The sequence below is a fragment of the Caretta caretta genome, chromosome 1, assembly GCF_965140235.1.
Source record: "Caretta caretta isolate rCarCar2 chromosome 1, rCarCar1.hap1, whole genome shotgun sequence".
Classification (NCBI taxonomy): domain Eukaryota; kingdom Metazoa; phylum Chordata; order Testudines; family Cheloniidae; genus Caretta; species Caretta caretta.
In genome coordinates, this window is record NC_134206.1 from 330,496,393 (window position 1) to 330,509,240 (window position 12,848).

Sequence of the window (12,848 nt, forward strand, 5' to 3'; positions counted from 1 at the left end):
CCAGCGGGCCAACACTGAAGATGGTGTTCAGAAAAGAAAACATTTATGTTGTATTTTTTATTTTGAATTTCTTAGAAATAATAAAGCTGTTACACAAGTTTATACAATTTTTCACCTGCCAGAGAGTTTTTAGTGTTTGCCCAACACTTGCAACGCTTCAGTTCTGTCAGTTTGTTGATGTTTGGCCTCCGTGACTGATCAGTTGAAACCTTCAGGATTGCAGCAAGGTGTGCATCAGATAGTTGTGTTCAATATTTTGACTTGTTTACATTCATTGTGGAAAAAAGTGATGCTGCCTCCATGGCTGCCTCTGCCCAGCAACTAATGATGCTGCCTTCATGGCTGCCTCTGCCTGGCAAGTAATGATGATATCTCTGTCCCTCTCCCCCAGTCAATGGGAGTTACGGGTGGAGCCTCTAGCGGACATTGCCGGCAGCGTCTGCCTGCGTCTCTCCTCCTGTCTCTCCTCCGTGGGCTGCAGTGGGGAGCTTCTCGGGCTGCAGATGGCCCGCAGGCTGGGAATTTGAGACCCCTGTTCTAAACAATCTGTTCTGTTCCACCTTGTATTTAGCTGTGACACTTCTTAGTACCTTTCCTAGACCTCAAGAAGAGCTCAGTGTAGCTCAAAAGCTTATCTCTTTCACCAGTAGAAGTTGGTCCAATATTCCTGGGGGAATTCTCTACCAAAAAATTAAAAATTCTGTGCACAGTATTTTAAAATTCTGCATATTTTGTTTGTCAAAATAACACTATATAATTACACCAGATACAATTATTTTGGTAATTTTATTTCAAAATATCTGTCACCAACTCTGTCTGTAACAATACAGCTGACAAAAAAAAATTCCTGCAGGAATAGAGAGTTAAAGAAACGCCACCAAATACCCCAAACACCCACACATTCTTTCCCCAGGGCCTAGCCGCAAGCTGCCCCTTCCTGATGCAGACACCAACACTCCCTTCCGCTTCAGAGCCCAGCCTTGGGGTGCTCACCCAGCCCCCATAGAGCCAGGCATGGGACCCCGCAGCCCAGACACCTGCAACCTCTTCCCTACAGAGCCTAGCTTCAGGGTGCCCTTCAGAGCCCAGGGATCAAGAGAGAGAAACAGCCTGATGCTGGGTCCCAGGCTTGTACGGAGTTTCCTGCGCACTGCCTCCTTCCTTCCGGGTGTGCCGGGAACTGCAGCTGCCAGGAACTCTCCAGCTCCTCCTCTCCTTTCCCCTCCCCCTAGCAGTCTTCTATTTGCGAGCTGGGGTGCTGGGTCCAGCAGCTACTAGGGGTGACCAGCAGCTGTGCAGTGCCCATTCTATGGGGAAAAAGGAAATTCTGCACAGAACATTAATTGTGTGCAAATTCTGCATTGCGCAGTGACACAGAATTCCTCCAGGAGTAAATAAAATATATTACCTCACCCATCTTGTTCCTCTAATATCCTGGGATGAACATGGCTACAACACTGCAATCTGCATTTAAATCATTTAACGTACTGGCATAACTGCTGATGAGGTTGCACCACTGTTTAAACAGCACAGATAAGATTGTGATTGTTACAAAACTTTCCTTTCTTGGTCAGTGTGGGTTTTTTTGGTGTGCCTTTCTTTGCCGTCTCCTGCATCCACACACATTTTATCTAATTCAGTAGTATAAGCAAAAGAACAATATTCAGAGTAGGGTTATTAACTTTTTCAGAGTCATGATTCTACTTAGCTTTTTTTTAAAAAAAAGCTGAAAAATCCTGCTTTTTAACAATTGGGCCAAGTTTCTAATAATAAATAGCAATTGTATCTACAGTATTTAAGAGTACTTATTTCATAATGCATAATATGAAGATAAAATACATTTGATAGAATTATAGCTAATGGTAAATTTTGGGGTTCTGGAGAAGACTGGTGGTATGGTCAATATCCTGCTAGAATAAGTGGTCAGACATAACCTGACTGTATAACATTGCTCTAGTTTCTATTTGGCTTCAGTAAAATACTTCTAAAGTTGTTTGATACTTTAATTGTAGTGTTAAGTCTCTCTCAGCATGCCTCTTATGGGGGTATGTATGGGTAACTTTTAATGCTATTATTTAAATGGGGAAATAAAGATGTTTCAGAAATCTCTTTCCTCTTTACAGGTGGGAAGGAGAAACCAAAAACCAATGCAGAAGAATTACTAATTAAAAAGGTAAAGAAGAAAAAGAAAAAGAAACACAAAGAATGTGAGAAAAGGAAGCGTCCAAAAATGTACAGCAAATCTATTCAGACCATCTGCTCAGGATTGTTTTCTGATGTTGAGGATCAAGAAGCCAAAGGCATCATAGAGGATCATCTTAAGGATTGCAGTGAGATGAATATGGATCCCAAGAAGGACTGTGGGTCCAAGATACCCAAGAACAGTGAGTTTCCATTTGTCTCGTTAAAGGAGCCACGGGTTCAGAATAAACTCAAAAGGTTGGACACATTGGAGTTCAAACAGCTCATTCATATTGAGCACCAGCCTAATGGAGGTGCATCAGTTATCCATGCCTACAGTAATGAACTCTCTCACTTGTCTCCTGTGGAGATGGAGAGGTTTGCAGAAGAGTTTGTGGGTCTGGTTTTTAGTGAAAATGAAAACTGTGCAGCTTACTATGTAATGGGTATTGTTCATGGGGCAGCTACTTATTTACCTGACTTTTTAGACTACTTTTCATTTAATTTTCCCAATTCACCAGTGAAAATGGAGATTTTGGGAAAGAAGGACATAGAGACAACTACTATGTCAAATTTCCATGCTCAGGTAAGAGGTTACACATTTTATTTTCTAAAAACATCTAATGGTTTCAGATAAACTGTAAATGATTTTTTAAATGCAGTTGCTATCAGCTAGAGTGTATAGATAAAACAGAATATTAGAGACAGAAGAATATTTGAGTAATCAACTATTCATTCTTAAAATATAGACAATGATGAAGCTTTGTTTGCATTCAAACATTACATTGCATTTTTTATGATCAGTTGAATTGTGTGCACGTGTATGCACTTCTGGAGATTTGTTTTCCTTGACTGAAAAATAATATGAGAATGAATTTTCTGCCTGGTGCTGGCTTCATTTAGATATTTGGACATGAACCATTCATAACTACCTGAATTAGGTTTTATCTGAGGAAAATTACTATATAATCTCTAACAATAGCTGCTGTTGGCTAGATATTTCTTAACTCTCTTTTATAAAGGGATTATTATTTCTTAAAGGAACAAAAATCATTTCAGTTTGTATATCTTCAGAAAATTAATTATTTTTAGTTTCATTAGATTACCATGATAAGTGCAGTGTAAACACTTATATAGATGTTCATGAAAGAACTAATGAAAAAGCTGAAGGATCTATTTTTGATCACATCAAATTTGGATAATATTTACATTTAACGCTGTTTATCAGAAGAAACAAGTTACTATGTAGTTTTTAAAGAATTTTCATATACCATTTAAAAAACATCACATATAACTTTCTCCTATATAAATGTAATCATAAAAATTTCTGTTGAAATGTGGATAGTGTATCATACATCTTACTTCGTGTGTAAAGCTTTCCAAAAAAACTTTTGCTAAAACGTGCCTAGTATACAGAAAAGAACTGCTCACAAGGAGTACCCAGAATTAAGTCATGTTGCTATGAAACCTCTGGTGATTAATAGACTAAGCATCCTCTTTTGCTACAGAACACCTATATTCAGTACTGCCACAAATATCTGTACCAAAGTCTTATTCCCCTTCTTAAATAAGACTTCTAGAATTATGGAATAACTACCAAAACTGTTCTTACTTCATGAGACAACTTCAAGTAGTCAAGATGGATCCAGCTGTGGTCTTCTGTATGTGGTACCTAGATACTGTGGTGATATATGCATTAGAAGTGAGTTTTTAGATAGATAAACTACATGAAGCTATGAGTTGATTATCTGTAATGTTGTGGCAAGAAAAGTATGTGGTTATGGCAAGAAAAATATGGTGCTTCTAACCGAACTTCTCCCTGTGTATATTCTGGATCTTATCTGCCTGTTTCAAGGGACATGTAAAAGCTTCTGCTTTTTTTAGCACCACTGAGACATACACAGCTCTGGGAGAGTGAACTAGATTTCTTTTCTGTCTTGTGAATCAATATAGCAAAATTTCAGTTGCAATAGTTGCTGTTGTACTATAAGTCAGACCACAACTTGATTTTAGGTCCCAGCTCAGTTTGTAGTATTCTCAGTTAAATAAAATATCTTGTAAATTGAGCAAATTGGATCTGGAAATTTGAGACACATGGACCACCTCCGTGCTATGTTAGTTGCATTTTACAATAGAATCATATGTTTAAATAAGAAATCATAATAAGAGAGCTTTAAATACAACTGATTTTCTTGTACTTATTGTAGAATCATAGAAATGTAGGAGTGGAAGGGACCATGAGAAATCATCAAGTCCAGCCCCGTGCACTGTACCAGGACGAAGTAAACTTAGACCATGCTGACAGGTGTTTGTCCAGTCTGTTCTTTAAAAACTCCAATAATGAGAATGCCAGAGCATGGAAGCCTATTCCTGAGCTTAACTATCCTTATAGTTAGGTTAGATATTAGGAAAACTAAATATGTTTAGTTACGTTCCTAGAGATTCAGCAACAGTTTCAAGTGAAGACCTTCACAGATTCTCTCAAGTGGAGAGATTGTTCCAGATTCTTTAATCTAATTCTATCATATACTGAACTTGTGGCCAAAATATTCCAATCCAATCGTTTCCTCCTTCCCATACCATTTTTCTGCCATTCTGTCCTTCTGTTTTTTCACTTTGGCTATTGTCTCTTCAATAGGTGTCATCTGTGAGCTACTCTTAAGCCCTCACAAAAGCCTTGCATTTCAGCAGACTCTTTTTGGATAAAGAAAGATTAATATAGCTCCTCTGTGGACTGTCATTAGGTCTGAAATTGTTAGGGAGAACACATGCTATAATTCTTCCTTCCAGTGCAGTATAACTAGAGTTGAATGACCCAGAGTCACTTAATTTGATAACTCTTTGAATCTGAATCACAGTACCATGTTCCATTAACTGCATCAGTACTCGTAGTATTGCCCTCTGAACAAAATTACCATTCACCAGAACATCTAGTGGTCTCTAGTGGTTTTTTTTTCTCTGATAAATTATGTTGGGTAGCTTGTCTCTTATACTGATGCAGTTCAAGCAATAGTAAACCCTTTGCATTCTCTTAGTACAGTTAGGCGCACATCTCATTTATCTGTGTTCTCCCTCTGTCTGGTTATGTTGGCTCTTCTCACTCCAGCCTCCTTATTTTCAACTCACTCACTTCCCTTATGCTATTTCTCTCGCTTTACACTGCTTCCTATTAACTTTTCAGCCTTTCTTTCTCAAAGGGAACTTGTTGCTGTCCCTATATTTGCACTGACTTTATTTATTTATTTTTGGTAGCCAACAGCTATGGAATGTTTAATTCAGTATTCCGTCTTTTCTCTTAAAGAGCCATGGTGTTGATGGCTGTTTGACTGGCAGTAGGGAGGGAAAGAATATTATTCTGTGTACCTTTTTACATTCCCCAGGATTTGCTTTTTGTTGTTCTATCTCAAGTTACAGAGAAGACCTGTTACTTTTTGTTCTGCTTTGTAACTGTACCTACATGTGTTTATATAAATGGTAAATTGAATATCCTATTAAAGCTACTAATTAATACCACATTATAACAGTCTCCATTCCTCGTTCATAATTACACCAGTTCTGTGACTGTTGGTTGTAAGAACTCCCCTTTTAAAATTTTCTGTGCTATAGTTGGAGACATGCAAAAAGACTAAGAATGATAGGGGTTGAGGAGACAAAAGATCTATGCATTAATGCATCCAAGATTCTCTCTTCTTTCTTTTTCATTATCTGCATTTTATTTGGAATCAAGGCTTTGTATCCTGTGTTTTTTCGTTTCTGTGCTTTCTGTCGGGTTTTCAGTAGTTTTGGTGTGCATTCTCTGTTGTCTGATCACTGGCCTCTCTACATATCCTGGCTTGTCAGAGTTTGACTGTGTGACGGCTAGTGCTTTGCTTCTTGTGTATTTAATAACTTTATAGGCATACTATATATATTGGAAAAATTCTGGTCTCGTTACCATCTTCTGTTTAATGTCTCCAGAAAACAGTGGAGTCAAGATCTTGGATGGCTGGTCATAAAGGGCTAATGCTGCTAAGCCACCCCAATCTGTCTGCTTGCTTGTAATTCATATCCATCTTCTCATGTTTCTCATTTTGTCACTTAAGCAAATTTTGGGACTACAAAGTTAAACTAAGATTCCAGCAGCCGTTGGATATGGGTCTCATAGCTGCTTCATCCAGGCTGCAACATTTTTCTGAATGTTCCCTGGTTACTTAAGGAATTCTCACGCCTTCCGCTTCTGTTGCAGTACATCTTGAAGAACTTTCATTTTTCAAATCTGCCTTTAGCTCTGCATTATAGAAGTCCTAGGTTTCTACCTCCAGCATAGCTCCCATCTGTGAGCGCTCTGCTTGCATATAGTCCAGTGGATAGGATGCAATAGTATGAGTTGGAAAACTTAGATACTGTTTCTAGCTCTGTTAGTGACTCATTGTGTAGTCATGAAAAACTACTTAATTGTACAGTTTCTCCCATCTATCAAGGAGAGCAAAAATTCCTATTTTATAAACCACTTTAAGATCCTCTGATGACCACTGTATATAAAGTATGATGTATTATTATTATTATAATTATCATCATCCCTGCATCTTACTCTTTTGGTGAATCAGACTCATACTGTGGGAGGGAAGCAGTTGTATCCTCTTCCTGATCTCCACAAACTTGCAGCCTTCTTATTAGCTCTTCCAATTCAACCTTAAATAGACTATTTCACCTTGCTGCTATATGCAGTGTAGTTGTAATTGAAGTCTTCAATGGGCCAGACAACAGTTGGTTTTGGATGTCCTTCACAGTGTTGCAGAGGCTTGCTTCAGAGCCTCAGCTGTCATCCTGTTAATTTTGGTGAGCTGAAATACAGACTTGAGGTTCCCTTCAGTATGTTTTTTTTCATTCTCAAGGCCTCATCTTAGCACCTGGATTCAGTCTCCAGCAAAATCTGAGAGAAGATTCCACTATGTTTTTTTGTTGAGTTACTCCTTTCCTTGTCATATTGACTGTTTCTGTATCAGAACTTCTGTATTTCTCAGGTTAGTTTTTTCAGTACCTGGTAATAAGGCCTGCCCTTCTGCATTTGGCAGATGAATCCTTCATAAATAGTAGTATATACCCTCAGATCTATGGGGTCTATAATTCAGTCTTGGAAATATAGTTGAGCTATATATGTATTCCCAAATGCTCATTTTCTCCTTAAAATGACTTCTAGACATTTGTTTCTCACTTACTTGTTACTGCTTTTTGCTTCCTCAGGGTGCTGGGTCAGGATCCAGATATTCTTCTTTAATTCTCATTGGAAGACACCCATAACGGAATTTAAGATATGCAAGTTCATGTGGCAATGTAATTCTGTTGGCAGGTGACGTAGGTAAAATCTATGGTGTTCTCCCTTAGAAGACCATCTGCCTTAGTGTTGTAGGTGTCCATTGTTGTTAAGTATGTTGCTTAAGAATGTTGTTACTGTTGCCAGGTTGTTACGGATGCTCAGTGCTTCTGTTCTCGGAGCTTCAGTGTTATCGGCACTCGAAGAACTTTGTTTCCTCTAATTTTTGCCATTCATGTGTGGAATCAGTTTTATGTGCACCAATATTGAGGTAATGTGTGGATGTGCACCACCAGTAGAAACAGAAACCCTAGATTTACTACATTTATTTTCATGCGAATTTTAAGTTATTTTACAGATATAACTAAAAATACAATGTGAAAATAAACAGCCTTCATCTGCACAGTGTCTAAAGTTATGTGTTTAGTTAATTTTTTAAAACTGGCACTGCTAAGGTTAGATGCTAAAGTTACATTCTAGAAGGGTACTATTATTTGATTGTACCACTTTAAATAATGAATGACAAAGCACAATACTGTAATAAAAGTAATAATGATAATTTCTCCAGCCAAGCCAGGTCAGGCATTTTAGAACTCACTTCTCAAAAATTAAATTTAAGCATGAGAGAAATAAAATTTTGAAATGCATAGATCAGTCAAAAAACTAAAATAACAGCACTTTGAAAGAATAAAATTACAGAGAATATATGTGTATTGCAGGAAGTACCAAGAAGTAACAACACCAACAATAAAAGTATGTGTTGGGAGGTTAGTGTGAAAGATACTGTGTGTGTGTGTGTAAGAGAGAGAGACTGTGTGAGACTGTGTGAGAGACAGAGAGACGGAGACTGTGTGTGTGTTTGAGAGATGGAGACTCTGAGAGACGGAGACTGTATGTGTGTGTGACTGTGTGCTGGGGAAGTGTATGAGAGACCGTGTGCTGTCACTTTAAGCAGAGCAGCACTCATCAGTCTGAAGACTTGTTCAGACACAGCAACAGCCACCAGCAGCTACGTCTCACTCCCAGGCCATGACCCTCTTCTCCTCCCACCGCTCTGCGGGGATGGGGTGTGTTAGAGAGCTTATTCCTTCACTCTCCCACTTCCCTGGTCCTTCTCTCATGAACAGAGAGCAACAATACCCGAAGTCCGAAGGTGCAAACAATTCAATATTTATTGGGGTGAACTTCCAGCAAGTTTAAATCCAAGTTGCTTTTTCTTTATTTTTGAATCCCAACTTACTTCCTGTTTGCCCCTAATTTATATAGTAATATTCTTAGCTATATCTTAACCAATCATTCTACTGAAATTTACCTAACCAGTCCTAACATATTGTAACATGATTAGCTAACCAGTTATCCACCACCTCAATTAGTTTAGACCCAGCAAAATTAATTATACAGCAGGCAGAAACAATCACAGAACCAGACAGAGACCGTGCAAATAAACAATAGGAAAGTGGGAACTATAATGACAAAACAATACAGAAGTGAGGATTTCACAACTACATCTATAAAGACATAAGGGTATCCCAGCTGTGTCTATTGGTAAGTGAGTTCTTACCAGACAGAAAACTATCAACCTAAATTTCCTTTTACGTCTTCTAGGCTCTTCCCTTTCTCTGGAGGTGATAGATCGGATCACCTTCCTGACAACCCCATATTGACTAGTGTCATAAATATAAAGGGAAGTGTAAACCCCTTTAAAATCCCTCCTGACCAGAGGAAAAATCCTCTCACCTGTAAAGGGTTAAGAAGCTAGGATAACCTCGCTGGCACCTGACCAAAATGACCAATGAGGAGACAAGATACTTTCAAAAGCTGGGGTGAGGGAAAAACAAAGAGTCTGTGTGATGCTTTTGCCGGGGACAGAGCAGGAATGGAGTCTTAGAACTTAGTAAGTAATCTAGCTAGATATGTGTTAGATTATGATTTCTTTAAATGGCTGAGAAAATAGCTGTGCTGAATAGAATGAATATTCCTGTCTGTGTGTCTTTTTGTAACCTAAGGTTTTGCCTAGAGGGATTCTCTATATTTTGAATCTGATTACGCTGTAAGGTTTTTACCATCCTGATTTTACAGAGGTGATTCTTTTTTACTTCTGTTAAAAGTCTTGTAAGAAAATTGAATGCTTTTTCATTGTCCTTAAGATCCAAGGGTTTGTGTCTGTGGTCACCTATGCAAATTGGTGAGGTTTTTTTTTTTTTTTTCAAACCCTCCCCAGGAAGTGGGGGGCAAGGGTTGGGAGGATTTTGGGGGGAAAGATGTTTCCAAACCACGTTTTCCCAGTAACCCAGATAAACGTTTGGAGGTGGCAGTGAAAGTCCAAGGGCAAAGGGTAAAATAGTTTGTACCTTGGGGAAGTTTTAACCTAAGCTGGTAAAAGTAAGCTTGGGGGGTTTTCATGCAGGTCCCCACATCTGTACCCTAGAGTTCAGAGTGGGGAAGGAACCTTGACAACTAGTTTGGAATGTGAGGATGTGATCGGACGCTTCCCAGCTTATGGCTGCCTCTGCTGCTTAGCCAAAGGCATTGACCTAAGAACAGGGCCTCAGACTGTCACAGTGAGAGAAGGCCCTTACACAGATTCTTTCCTGTATACCTCTATTACTAGCTAAATGATAAACTTATACCTACATTCTTAAAGTATAGGCCTTTACAGGCAGGCCTGAATATCTATATCCTAACAGGGTACATGGGTGGGAGGGAGGGGGACACCCTGACATCAGCACCCCCCCCTTCCCGCTCTGCACATACACACAAGCAAGAGGCTCCCGGGTGCAGCTGGCCAGGGTGGCTCCAAGGCAGAGGGTAGGAGCAGCGCGGCAGCAGAGCAGTAGGGGTGGGGCACTGAACACAAGTCGCTGGGGATGTGCGTGGCTGTAATAATCAAGTGCGTGGCATTTGATGGACTGTTGTGTGGCTGCGCAGGTACGCAGCTTAGAGGGAACACTGTAGAAGAGAATGCAGCCTGCTAATTCAGCAGACCTTGACGTTACTCATAAAGAAAGACCACAGGAATGGTTTGCTGACAAAAGGCATTCAGCCAGGTTTATTGCCCTCAAGGCTCAGTACTAGCATCCCATAGTAGCTACAGGTACACTAACATGAGTGCCCGGGAATGATTCAGTCAGCAGCAGGAATTTCTGCTGTCCCCCTTGGCCACGCAAAAGGTTAAGGTGAGGCACCCTGACATTTATAGACTGAGACGAACAACTTGCGTACCACCTTATGTGTTTCATGACATCTGCTTGTTATCTCCCCTTGTACCTTGCTCCAGATGTCTCGAGCAAAACATCCCTATTCATCACTTCTATTAAACCCTCTTTTCTTGTGTTAGGTCAGGATGCACCTGTGTTAATCATTTGGAATGTATTCACATACAAACATACATACAACAACCCAGCATCTGTTGCTTCTTAGGCGTGCTTGTGTTTTAGCAACGCTAGCAGTACCCTTGCCAAGTTCATGTAGCGGATACTGAACTTGTAAGCATCTGCTTTAACACATGGCCTGACTTTGATTCATGGCATGGTCGGACTTTGCTGACTATGATTCAGACCTCAGGTCTTACACGAGGCCCAGTGCTCCATGCTCACGGTCTCTTCTGCAGCCATATATGTTTGTTGTCTGCAGTTTGTATCTCTAAATTGGTCATTCCCAAGGAAGCCAATTCCAAAACAGAACCTTTTCTTTCTTGTACACTCTTTCCTTGTATAGCCCCATCACTGAAACATCTGAGCACCACCTATTACTCATGGGGGAATTCTGCACCAAAACATTAACAATTCTGCAAAATTCTATATATTGTATTTGTCAAAATAATGCAATATAATCACATCAGTTTCACTTATTTTGGTAATTTATTTAAACTACTATCCAGAAAAAAATATCACAATTACTGTTCAGCATTTTCTAAACACATGAAAGTTAAGTTACAAATACTTGGTAACCAATACCCTGCATTCCAGTTATAATCCTGGATTTTCATTACATTGCAGAATACCAAACACCAAAATAAAAGTAAAGTAGAATGTCACTTTAAATTGCTCAAACTTTCACACATGAAAGTCATACAGTTTTGTTAATCATCATGCTGCATTTTTTTTAAATGGGTAAGTAAAATAGATCCTGAACTGTAATCGAATCCCGTTGTGCCACAGGAAAAAAGCAAGAAAACACATAGATCTTCCTAGCTGAGGATTCCCTTACTGTCATTTACAATAAGACTCTTTTACACCACTCTAGCAATGTGAAGGAGTCTTAAAACTTTTACACGTTTTAGGCTCCTGGGGAAATTAACTAAGAATGAGAACAGTTAACTGACAATAGGAACATTAGCAGCCTGCCTGTTTAGTTGTTGCATTTCTGTTCTGCTTCAGGAACAGAACCTGCTTTACAAAGCCCTACCCCTGCAAGCTGGGGGCACTGCAACAGTGAGAGAGAGGGACAGAGTGAGTCTTTCTTGCTCATTCGCAGACAGGCAGGCACCCACCCAGCCCTGCCCCCTTAACGTCTCTCTATGTATGCACACACACCCAGCCTCCCTCCCCCACCCTCCCATTTTCTGCGGGGAAGCAAAGAAATCTGCGGACAGAGGCGCAGAATTCCCTCAGGAGTAACCTGTGCCTTGCAGCCATCCCATTTTTTGTCTGAGCTATTCATTAACTTAAGGTAAATGCCTCAAACATCCCCTTCCTGTTGATTACAGCCAGTTGCCCCTAGCATTGGATGACAGGTAATCCCTTGTTGTGGCCCCGGATCCTCACAGCGCACAACAAATCCTCACTACTAATAATTTTACTTCCTGAATCAATTTGCCATGCTTTACTCCTGTCCTAGAGACATAAATTCGTGGTAAGCTTAGTTCTGTTTTTTAAGCAAATCTGGCCAGGCAGTGATTCTGGTTTTTCACATACTCATGCCCCTGGTTCTCCCTGTATCACTCTTCAGGTCATTCTTTCTGACACATTTGGATGTGGCTCTTTGTTTCTCCAGCCATTTTCTCTTTCTCAACTAATTTTTAACTAGTTTATGCTGTTCTTTCTTCATTGTCCCCTGCCTCCAATTAATGCTACCCTCCTTGGTGGGTTTGTACTAGTCCCATTTGTACAGGAGCTGCTTACTCTTCAGTCTACACCTTCTCTAATTTGTCAAATTCAGCTGCCATGACAACGTTCTGTTTCTTTTGATGTGTGAAGAGGAATATTGCAGCATACTTGGGAATGAACACTTATCTCCTATGTACCTTGTTTCCTTATCTCTTGGCCTTTACACAAATACATAGTTCTTTTCATTTGCTCATTTCATAGATTTTAAGGCCATAAGGGACCTTATTATCAGGGCCTTGGGTATTCTGTGATGTAGCAAAATTCTG

At 39.7% G+C, this 12,848-nt stretch overlaps 1 protein-coding gene across 4 annotated transcripts in view; it reads left to right on the forward strand.

Moving 5' to 3' along the window:
• The window catches only part of RSBN1L (round spermatid basic protein 1 like), a 97,780-nt gene that overhangs the window by 42,059 nt on the left and 42,873 nt on the right, over positions 1-12,848 (forward strand). For 2 of the 4 annotated variants that reach the window (XM_048836455.2, XM_048836456.2), the window contains exons 3-4: positions 2,124-2,384; positions 2,703-2,767. In XM_048836455.2, coding sequence (XP_048692412.1) covers positions 2,124-2,384; positions 2,703-2,767 — 326 coding nt within the window. Of the gene's footprint in view, positions 1-2,123; positions 2,768-12,848 lie in introns of all 4 variants that reach the window. The other 2 variants (XM_048836453.2, XM_048836454.2) reach the window with 1 other exon arrangement.